The sequence below is a fragment of the Pyxicephalus adspersus genome, chromosome 2, assembly GCF_032062135.1.
Source record: "Pyxicephalus adspersus chromosome 2, UCB_Pads_2.0, whole genome shotgun sequence".
Classification (NCBI taxonomy): domain Eukaryota; kingdom Metazoa; phylum Chordata; class Amphibia; order Anura; family Pyxicephalidae; genus Pyxicephalus; species Pyxicephalus adspersus.
In genome coordinates, this window is record NC_092859.1 from 75,582,665 (window position 1) to 75,594,483 (window position 11,819).

General features: G+C 38.0%; 1 protein-coding gene across 1 annotated transcript; it reads left to right on the forward strand.

Moving 5' to 3' along the window:
• The first annotated feature begins 1,008 nt into the window (after positions 1 to 1,008).
• On the forward strand, positions 1,009 to 8,204 carry TMED9 (transmembrane p24 trafficking protein 9). The gene is made up of 5 exons (XM_072401053.1): positions 1,009 to 1,171; positions 4,236 to 4,336; positions 4,422 to 4,547; positions 5,919 to 6,065; positions 7,241 to 8,204. Exons 1-5 carry the CDS (start codon positions 1,042 to 1,044, stop codon positions 7,388 to 7,390), a joined length of 654 nt encoding a protein of 217 aa, XP_072257154.1. The 5' UTR covers positions 1,009 to 1,041; the 3' UTR covers positions 7,391 to 8,204.
• The last annotated feature ends 3,615 nt before the right edge of the window (positions 8,205 to 11,819 follow it).

Below are 11,819 nucleotides of genomic sequence, written 5' to 3' on the forward strand. Positions count from 1 at the left end.
CCAAACTCAACTGGATCATGGTTAACGATAAACTTGCTTGCATTCTCAAGGACACCCCCAATATCTTTGAACTCACTTGGGATCCTTAGCTGGAATACAATCCTTCAAAACGTCCACCCATGTAGACGTGGAATTCCCCCCCCCCCCTTTCTCCCCTGGTTGTTAAAATGCACCCTTCACCCCCAACCAATTCTCCCCTCTCTGTTTGGATGTAATTTTCCCATTTATTTGTGTATATTTTCCTGAAAAGGTTCTTCATGCTAAAATGTATGAAAATAAATAAAAATATTTAAATATAAAATGCTTTTCATTTAGGTGCCAATAGCATGACCCCATTTTATTTTATTTCACTATAATTGAGTGAATTTTTCATTTTCTTGTCTGACATCCTTTAAACATATCCCCCTGTGCTTCCAGCCAATCCAAGATACAGAAAAGTGGAAATTTTACATGACAAGAAGCTGTGAGGTGATGCATGCTCGTCATGGTCCTCTGCACACGTGTTGTATGACAGGACTGGCAGAGGACATTTTGCTGGTTCTCCCACCCACCTAAGGACAAAATATATATTGGAAATTACCAAAATGACTATTGATAATTAAAAATATTCAAATTAAAAATTCTTCCAGTGTCATACAATTATTATGGATACTGAGGGCCTATTTACATTTCTTGGATGTGGTAACACACGACTTTACACAGGCTGGGGTTTTTGGATATTCTTGGAGGGCTGTTTAATGCAAAACATATTACTGTGCAATGTAAATACATAGGTGCTGCATTGAGTAATGTATGTGCGTTCCCCTGGACAATACCACGGTGGTAGTGACATTATGAATGTTTGTATGACAGAGTAGAGCCTCCTCCATGACTACAAAGAGGCGCCCTCTCTTCCTAGACACTTCCTATAACCACTGACGTCACCATCACTTCCTCGCAGCGCGCAGCTCGTTCTCGTCTCTGATTGGTCAGCCGGGAGGACGTGGCAGCCGGTGTGAAGCTACCTCAGCTTCCGGTGAGCTTCTCCTCCTCTGCTGAAAGATGGCTGCTGCCTGGTTGCTTCTGTCTCTGGCCGCCTGTCTTGGCCCGGTGTCCTCCCTGTATTTCCATATCGGGGAGACCGAGAAGAAATGTTTCATTGAAGAGATTCCCGATGAGACTATGGTGATAGGTGAGGCACCGGGGGCTGTAATTGTGCTGGGCACAATACATGGAGTCTAACCTGCCATATTCCTTATTTGTGGGCCATCTGCTGTATGGCTATGCAATGGCTGCACTGGGCAAGCTTCCACTTATATGAAGCTGGAACAAAATGAATGCAAATACAATTAGAATTGTTTTGATATCTCCTATGTCTGGTGTGTAATAGTTTGTTGTTCTGTACAGAAATTCATTACTGTTCTGTGTTCCTCCCAGTTCTGATCTATGGATACAGAATGATTGGCCGTCACATTATAGAGGAGTGCTTGGGGAGTTTGGCAAAAGACGCTGTGCAGGGCTGACACCTTCAGTCCACAAAGCTAAGGGCATTTCATACAAATCTAAACGTATCTGTGTTTGCAGAGACTCAAGTATAACGCATGTTGATTGGGCACTGTGTATGTTTTTTTTTTTTTTTTGGCATATGTGTTAAATGTCTGCCTGTTATCCTGAAGGTGAATGTTACCTGGCATGGTCTATGTCATTGGAGTCTGTAAATTGGGTGAAAGCTCCGCACAGTACAGCTGCAGCTCTATTCAACTATGTGAAAGCTGCACCTCTCATTCAGCACTCATTTTTAAGTTACCCCCTCTCTTCATAGCCAATCACAGAACACCTTGTAATCTGTCACAATGATACAGTGAGCAAGGTATTCCCTGATTGGCTATAAAAATGCAATGCTAAATAGGAGCGGCAGCTTCCACATCTAAAGCCGCCGGGATTAGAGGGACGGATGTACTGTGCAGGGAGTGAACACTGAGTTTTAAACAGCAATGATCCAGTGATCTGCTTATTACTATCAGCCTCGGATTAGGTAATATTTATAAACATTGTCAATAAAAAAAGAACTCCAGAGTTCTACTTTAATGATAAAGTATCCAGATAATCCAATCTATGAACTCTCTCATGCTTATGTATGCAGAGATCGTAGCTGAGGAATGTGATGAGGATCAATGTTTGATTTGTGATGATTGTTGCCTTGGTGTCAGTATAAGTCACAATTCTGAGGTTAGAAGTCATCTACATTCTTGTCTAAGTGCAGGAACTCAGGATAGTGAAGCAAGAGGCTCACTGAGTATAGCCTAGATGGTATTCTCAGTACAAGGTCCCTTTAAAACCCATTTTAATTTTTAATGGCAAATCACTTTGTACTCCTTTTATAGTCTTTAGTGGCATCACAGATACTTTCTCTACTCTTTTAGAAGTTCTTAGAGTTGGCACTCTAGTGCCGTGTGAGTGTACCACGTAGTTGCCATGTTCTATGAACAGGTGGAATGCCATCTACTATGGGGCTTGTCTGATGGCATGCGCTCACAGAAAATGAATTTGCTGGGTATCATTCACCCAGGAGGAGGATGGACTCTATAAGCGGTGAATATGGCATCTTTATATTTAGATCTTCATCAATACGTTTTTCATTTTCGTAAAGAAAACCATAATTGGGATTTGAGCAATGCTACCAAAGCTTAGTTATGGCTGCCAGCAAATGAAAATATTTCCAGGCGGATTAAAATAGAATAGTCTATCCAAAAGGAGGATTGTCAAGCCGTGTCAGTGATATTTGCCTAGCCTTTGTAATTAGGTGTATATATCATAAAGAAATAAAAAGAACAGGCTTTTGTAGGCAGCGGTATAAATAACATAATACTTGTATTTTAAAGAACATGTAAGCCTTGATTGGTCATTCAATAAAAAATTCCTCAATTTACATATTGCTTCTTACACACGTTGGTAGTATATTACTCAATATCACAAAATATTGGACTTAACGGGTATTGTGTTGATTCCCTACGCGTTTCGCCCATGATGCTTCTTCAAGGGATTATGAGACGAGAATTCAATTGTAGGTGATAGTTGGTGAGCACAGAGATAAGGGTAATCAAATATACTAGGTACTCAGATCCTAGAGTAATATGCAATTGGTAATGTAGTTTTTTTTGAGTGTTGGCTGCATTAATTAACATATGCTAGTAGGATTATGTGGAGTTCTTAGTAATTGTAAGGTGTCCAAACAAATTAATGCGTAGTGCTGGATCCTTAATTGTGTTGGAAACATCTCTACAATGGGATACAGCCCTTCCTAAATATCCGAGGAAAAATATTCTTGATGTTATGGGGGATATAATTTTTATTCAAAATCACTAGATTTGAAATTATTAGAAATCTGTATGATATAATCTCGTGGGGATATCAAAAAATGAATTTCTTACGTTGGTGGATAGTCGGAAGGACGTAGTGTCCGCAGCCAGCTGTAAAAGTGTTTTTTTCCCTTATGATTTTCCAAGAGGATTTATCCGCTGGATCAATATTTATTGACATTGATTTCAAAGTGTTTTGTTTTCCTTGGAAGGAAGATTGTACAGTGTTCTCACCAGGCCCTTTTTTAGCCGGGAGCACCACCTGGCACTTTTCAGTAACCACTTGGCACTTTTTAGTAACCACCCCGCTGTTTTTGGGTGGTTACTGATGAGTTTGGTCACAATACAGGGGCTGCCACCTGCCTAGAATTTTTTCCCACCCAGTTTAAATAATTTCTGGGTTGAACAATGTTGTAAAATAAAAATCTTGTAATGGGAGTTTTTACTGATCCCCCAATAGCAGAAGGTGGTTGGACATAATGATAAATGTTTGAGAAAAGAGTGAGTTGTAATGATGATCACTGAGATGTGGTTTGAAGTTTCCATTTTTGTTGTTGAGTCCGGGCAGAAGAAAAGTACAATGTATTCAGAAAGACATTGTGGACAAGGGTTTGGATAAAGATTTTGTATAATCTGCAGATCTGAATACCCAGTCACAGGAAGGAACATTTTTACATACACTTTAGAAGTTACCAAATAGTCTAAAGTTTGAACATGTGGTTATGTTTTTTTGGGTGGTGGACCTGCCCTTTGACCCTAGTTAGCGCTATCACCAACTGCTTGCTCAGCCCTAGCTTACCTTTTTGTAAATAACAGGTGCACAAATGAGACTGTTGTAAAAAAAAAATGGATACATACAGTAATAGAATAAAAAGATCCTTTTTTATGTGGCTGCAGGAAATTACCGCACCCAGCTGTATGACAAGCAGAGGGAAGAGTATTTGCCAGCAACACCCGGGCTTGGCATGCTTGTAGAGGTGAAGGATCCTGATGATAAGGTTAGTGCATCATACTGAACTCATCTTTGAGCTGCAACTTGCAAAATGTCCTTCTCTCTAATGCAGGCTTATTCTTCCATCCTAGGTAATCCTGTCTCGGCAGTATGGCTCAGAGGGGCGCTTCACCTTTACTTCACACACTCCAGGAGAGCATCAGATATGTCTGCATTCTAACTCTACCAAATTTTCTCTTTTTGCCGGTGGCATGCTGGTGAGTAATGTAAAATTAAAAAAAAAAAAAAAAAACATAACGAGGAATTACTACTTAACATTATAATTTTATAGCAATCAATGGGATTCAAAAGATTGTGCCAACAATAAATCTACCTTGTTGGTAAATCTTAACATTCTTGTATGAAAAATATATGTCCTATTTGAAGTAAAATGCATCTATAAAGGTAAACAGCCGGCCAGAGAACAGATAGGAAGAGACATTGACTAACCATTATTTTTCCATTGATCTTAAGAAGGATCAAGTCAGTCAAAACTGAACCTTCATATGTATACAGGGAAGTTATCCTCCTTGCTCAGAAATCAGAGCTTCAGTTTTTTTGTGTCCTGCCCTGGTTGTAGTTTGTAATTCTATTTGTCTGCAAGCTGATGATCTGTGATAGTTTTGCTTATCTGCGATCCAGGATGGTATTTCGAAACAGTTATAGTTACTTTATCTCACATGCAGAGTGCCAGCTGTAGAAAAGTGTGAGGACTAAGAACTCTTAGACTCACCAGTCACACTTTGTTGGAGATAAAGCAGACAGAGGGAGAGAAAGGTGGTTAAACAAAACAGAATTCAGGAAATAGTTTTGTGAAATCTGGCTGAAGAATATTCCAAAAAGCGCTAAGATAATTTTAGTACATTTCCTTTATTAAGCACAGCAGCATTGTTTGCCAGGATGCAGTTATACACATTGCCAAGAATGAATCTTTCACATGTAAGTGTAGACAGGTAAAAAGTATTTTTAATACGTCATTTATTGGTCTTTATATTCACCTCATGTAATCACTGCACAACAGCATTCAGCAGACAGCACTTTAAGCTAATCAGGTACGCTGCTGTCAATGTGGAAAAAAAAGCAGACATAACCTGACCAAGGATTTCTCCTCACTGTGTAATCACTCTTTTGACAAAGATCTGTCACGTGGCCTGCAATTTTCTAGTTTTTATTTGTTTTTGTTTTTTTGGTGATTTCTTTAATCATTTATATGACTTGATCTATGTATGGGTAATTTAATTTAATTAACACAGTCCAATGTTATTCTGTAACCCTTAAGCTGCTATGCAGTCTAAATATAGGGAACAATAAAATCTACCATCCTCTTCATTTTTCCATTATATGCTATGATTAAACAATACAACTTTGCTATGGTCTTTGGTACTCAATACCTTCATAATTTTAGATTCAGCGATGTGCCTTTAAACAGCATACAATGTTTTTTGTAGTTTTTGACTGTTTGCCAGTGTTTCTTGACTTTCTATGTTTACTTGGCATCATCTGTGCCCTTGAAACTACCTCTTGCCCATGTGGCAAGTTTCAACACTCCTATTAATTTGTGTGTGTGTTGTTTTTTTCTTTCTCGGCAGAGAGTTCACCTTGACATCCAGGTTGGGGAACATACCAATGATTATGCCCAGATTGCTGCCAAAGACAAGCTTAGCGAGCTGCAGCTACGTGTGCGACAACTGATAGAGCAAGTGGAACAAATTCAAAAGGAACAAAACTACCAAAGAGTAAGCAAATAACTACAACAGGAATAGGCTGTGCTCATCTTCTTGCTAATTTCTTTTTTACCTGCTGTCTAAAATGCTTAAGGATACTTATAGAGCAACTTTATACCTTAATAAACATCTTGTGATCATTGGGCATTTGTGCCAACAAATGAGTACTAACACGATAGATCCCTGTATAAACTAAGCATAAGCAGATTACCCTACTTCTTAAATTATTTAAGCAGAGCAAATGCATATAAATCTACCCTTCACACTCAAACAAATCTACATATCTTTATTTAATACATAAATTAGTCTATTTTTTAGTCCCTGATTTAGATGTATGACTTGCATTCAAATGTTCTTTAACCCTCCTAGCGGTAATCCTAAATGTGTGACTCGGGGTGGATATTACCTGCAAATAGAGGTATTTCCGAGGCACACTCGGGGTAGCTTTAACTTTAAAAAAATGAACTTACCTTGCTCCATTCTCGTCCCCCGTTGTCCTGATGGTCCCCACAGGTCCTGGGGACACGTCCGTCTTCTTCGATCTCCAGCTGGTGAATGCAGAGACGCTCTCCGGGGTTTCCCAGTGAGGCCGGTGCAAGCGTAACGGCCGGAAATTCAAATAATTTTGTATTGGATTCAATACAAAATAGCTGTATTGTCCAATACAAGGAAATCTTCATATAATATATATAATTATATTATATATGCTACTGTACACGTACATGTTTAACTATTTTTTTTATCTTTATTTTTTACCAGATTTTTGTGTTTTTTTAATATTTAAAGTTTATTAATAAATATTGGGCATATTTCGGTGAGTTATGCCTAAGAATTTTAGCCTCCAATGTAAAATAAATTTCAATGCAAAAAAAATGTAAATGCATTTGCATGGAATTTTGAACGCAATTAGAACGCTAGGGGGCTAAAAGTTACCTTGTAGTAAGACAAATCAACGGATTCCCTTTAACTTAGCCATCCCCAGAAGCACATATTTAGCTTTCACACACCCCTAACTCAATTTATTTTCTGAAAGTAAAGCCCTCTGCAAGCTACGAGTTGTACACTTTTAGCTTACATATGCATCTCTATCAAATAGAACATAAGTATGAGTTTTTCAAAAAAGTTTTTACCAAAGTGTTAACAATGTCCTTTTCTCTTTCTAATCCTTTATTCCTGTTTTCATTCAGTGGCGGGAGGAGAGGTTCCGTCAGACCAGCGAAAGCACCAACCAGCGTGTCCTGTGGTGGTCCATTGCCCAGACCCTGATTCTTGTTACTATTGGAATTTGGCAAATGAGGCATCTTAAGAGTTTCTTTGAAGCAAAGAAACTGGTGTAAATACATAGGTTTATTGTGTCACAAATGATGGACACACCACCTTCAACTGCATCTTCCACTTCTAAAATCTGAAGGATGGAACTGTGTTACAAGGAGATTCTAGTACGTGGGACCCGGACACTGCTTAAAAAGTCAGTCACATTTTTGTCCCAAGCAATGACAGAATTTTGGAACCTTTTTTAAAATACAAAATGAGATTTTTTTTTGTTTACCATTCATTGATAGTATTCAGATATTGCGTTTGTTACTTATTTTTTACTGGCCAACAAAAGATTACAAAATTCACTGAACTAAGCTTGTCCCCCCCCTTTCTGCTTTATTTGATCAGGAAAAGCACCAACTGCAGTAAGTTCTTTGTTATATGGTAGAATAATGGTGAATTGGTCTTTGGGTTAATTTTATTTGCTTTTATCTTGACTGGGGGATATTGATGATTTGGGATTGCTACCTGACATGGGTTTGCACTGCTTTGGAGGAAATAGCCATGACATCTAATGGTAAAATCAAATCAGTTCACTGGAAGAGAAATATGTTTAGTGGAAGCAAAGAACTACAATTCCCAGAAAGTAACCTGGCTGCTGCTTCCCCACTAGATTGAGATTTTTGGATCGGTTGCACTTGCCAAATACATACCACCTACAGTTATTCTTTAGGAGACTTTCAAAAATTATAATCCTTATTGTGGATAATAGGGATTATCAGGGATTTGAGCCACTGGGATTCAGGTGTATTCGTATCCTGCAGTTACTGATTTAGAATGTCTGGTATTTTTCATGTTTTACTTTAAATAAAAAAAAAAAAAAATCTTCCTCCACTTTGGCTCGGAGTGTTCAGTTACTGGCTAATAAAAAATATGCACACACATCAGTTGGTAATCATTTCATAATAAAGTATGTTCTATTTTCTTAGACTGACGTTTTGTAAAGCAAGAAATGCTCTGTCAGTCCTAATGTGTATGCAGTCCCAGGTTAAATACATAATGCTTAAAATGCTGACTTATTGACACTGGACACACATTTTGCTTATATTTTCTCATGTGCTGAATGCAAATAGGATACAGCTCATAATCCATGCAAGATGAATTTCTGATAGACTACATACTTTAGCAGATGTGCCCTCACTTTTTAATAAAGTTCAATTGCTAGCTGACCTAAAAAAAAACCAAAAATGATTGGATGTTTTCTAACATAGCTTAGTTCTGTCACATCACTTAAACATATGTTTACTGTTAAAGTGGAACGCCAGATAAATTAATAAATATGTAGGTTCAAATACACACACTTAACTGTTTTACCTGGCTTTGGATTAGTACTGTGGACCAGTCATATTTGTGATATATGCCTCTAGTCACTGAGATCAGTCTGCTACTTTTTGCCTTTTAGTGTTTTTGATTCCTGTGATCCTGCTCATTTGACTAAGGTGGTGATGTGATTTACTGTTGTGAGAAGGCACAAAATTAGCACAGAAAGAATAATTGCTAAACCAGTGAAATTTCTTAAAGCAGATTTACAGAAAAATATTAAAAATAATACAAATAAAGATTCACTTGCTGAAATTATTTTCTTCAGATAAGTACTTTGTTTTTCTACCACTACATGTTCTTTAGTCTTTTGGGTTAAATGATGGCCAGTGTGACCCACATCCACTGGGCCCAGCCTGTCATATTTACCAGACCATAACTGGACAGTGAAGTAGAAGAAGCAGCACAATGATGTATCCATCTCTCACTCTGTTTTCTCCTATCAGTATGCTCTTTGTCATCTCATGAACTAATTGGTTCCTTTTAAAAAATAAAAATGTATATTTCTGTTTACAATAAACTTATATTAGTACAGAAAGCAGAAAAAAACCCTACAAGGTATATATTACTTTTTTTTACGTTACGCAATGACTATGTTCTCACCAATGAAACAGGCTCATAGTAGGAAAAAAAAGTTGAAGTGGTCAGACCTTGTAGATCTTCTCTTGATATCTCGTAAACACTAGATGGAAAATTTAGCAACTTGAGACAATATAATGTGACCAAAAAATCCTGACAAATGTTACATTCCTTTTTTTATCCAAAACTAGGAGAAAAGGTTGATTTGACGTATACTTCAACTACCATACTTACCTTTTTGAATTGGGCCTAAAGAGTCTGTTCTGTTCTAAAAAAAAAAGATCAATAGAAAGAATATATGGAGACTAAACATCACTTTATTAGGTTCAATTGCTTTAATAAATATCTAAGCCAGTCAACCAAGCAGCAGAATGTAGGAGAAAAGTGATTGATGTGACTTCTAACATGGAATGTTTGTTAGTGCCAGGTGGCTGAGAATTTCAGAAACCATTATTGTGCTGGGATTTCAGGTACAATCATTTCTAGGGTTAACAGAGAATGGTCCAGACAAGGGAAAATATCCAATGAACGTCAGTTCTCTGGGCAAAAAATGTTGATGTTACCAGAGGTCAGAGAGAATTAGCTAGAATGGATCAAACTGATAAAAAGGCAACGGTAAGTGAAAGAACCACTTGTCACTACCAAGGTAAGCAGAAAAGCATCTCTGAAGGTTCGCCAAAACTGGACAAGATTGTAAAAACATTACCTGGGGTGATGAGTCTTGTTTTCTGTTGCACTATATGAATTGTAGGGTCAGAATTTGGCATCGTCAACACAAAAACATTGATCCATCCTTCCTGGTATCAACGATTTAGGAGGTGTAATTGTGTAAGGGGTATTACCTTAGCACACCACAGCCCCCTTAGTACCAATCAAGCATCCCTTATATACCACAGCCCACCTCAGCATTGTTGCTGACCATGTCCATTCCTTTATGACTGCAGTCTACCCATCTTCTGATGGGTACTTTTGGCACTGTACTCAAATGCATCCACTATCACTAGATCCTAATCCAACACATCACCTTTAGTATGTAGTTGAATGGTAGATTGCTATCATGGATGTGTAGCCTACAAATATGCAGCATCTGCTAAATGCTATCTTATCAATATGGAGCAAAATTCCCAAGGAATGTTTCCAGCACCTTTTATGCCATGAAGTCTCATCGTAGTTCTTATGGTAGCAAAAAGGATCCAACTGACTTCTTGTAAATTTTACCTAATAAAGCAGCCAGTGTAAAAGGAAACAAAGATAAACACACCAGATGAATCATATGTGGTATCTGCAATAATGAAAGTGTTTATATGAAATTTGTTTTTCATTAATATAAAAGTCCCTGGTCCTTTTAATGCACAGTAACATAACTTACTACAGTACATTCAACCCTATTCCATTACTAAAAATGTACTATTGAAGCAATAAAACAGAATTTTCCTGGAAATTCACTTGTAGTGATGAATACTCACCACAAGATGTCTGCCTAGCTCAATGTTCATGTTTTTTTTTTATAAGGCTTTATTATAATTTTATTGTCTAATGCTTTTATGGTCCCGATTCACAAAATACATTGCACACTTCAACTGTGAAATGAGGAAGTATTATCACCTGCTACTATGGAAAAGGTTTCAGGCATGTATCAATGCCTGAAATGTTTGTCTTGCTTTAACACCTAATTCAAGAATCTCTTAAAAAATCCCCAGAGCACAGACAAAGGTATTGAAAGTTTATGCCCCAAATGAGGACACGTGACTAGGATCCGTGTCAGCACTTTGTCATTTTAAAAGTTTAGCATTCTTTCAGTCTGAATCAGCAACATATAAGAAGTCTGTGAACACCTAGTACAGACTTCCTGCCCTCTGGCTGTCATCACACAGCAAGCTTAGCCCAGGCTTTGTGCACAGAGAGTGAGTCTTTGCAGCCTGCTACCTCTGTTTGGAAGGGAGACATTGGGCCTTCTTAATCAAAGGTCTCCAAGACTGAGGAAGATAGACTATCCTGGGTGAGGCTGGGTGATCCAGCAAACCTGGAATGAATTCCTTAAAAATAATTTGCTATTAGCTGGCAAAAGTTTTCAATCATGGGCCAGACCAGTAAACTAAAGATCAGATCATTACTTTTTTATTGCCCACAACCCTTGTGTACCAGCGTGTAGTCTTGCAATAAAAGGACAGGTTTAGGCGTGTGGCCGGAGCCAGAACTATTGCAAAAACCATTTTCAGTTTTGTACAGAAAGGTTAAAACTGGTTATTATTTACCATGTCCCCTTTTCAACATTTGTCAAAAAAACAAGTGTGCCTATTGGAAGATCTCCCCCTGTCCTAAAATTTCCCCATACTTGGTCACCAATAGAAAGAGAGAATTAAATCTCTCAAATGGGAATGAACTTGATGGAGGATCTAACCCAGTCATGGGCAAACTACCACCCATTGGGCTTTTGAATCCGGACTGTCAAATAGACTATACAGTTCATACAAACACTCCCCATCCATCTGATACTGGGCCAGCCCGTCTGCCAAATGTTAAAGCTCATTGTGGCCCCTGACCTAAAAA

Bases quoted from the DNA above. Each gene is read 5' to 3' on its own strand.
- TMED9 (XM_072401053.1), top strand. From the start codon at position 1,042: ATGGCTGCTGCCTGGTTGCTTCTGTCTCTGGCCGCCTGTCTTGGCCCG. The intron at 1,172-4,235 runs GTGAGGCACCGG...ATGTGGCTGCAG, and splicing joins CGATGAGACTATGGTGATAG to GAAATTACCGCACCCAGCTG. The intron at 4,548-5,918 runs GTGAGTAATGTA...CTTTCTCGGCAG, and splicing joins TTTTTGCCGGTGGCATGCTG to AGAGTTCACCTTGACATCCA.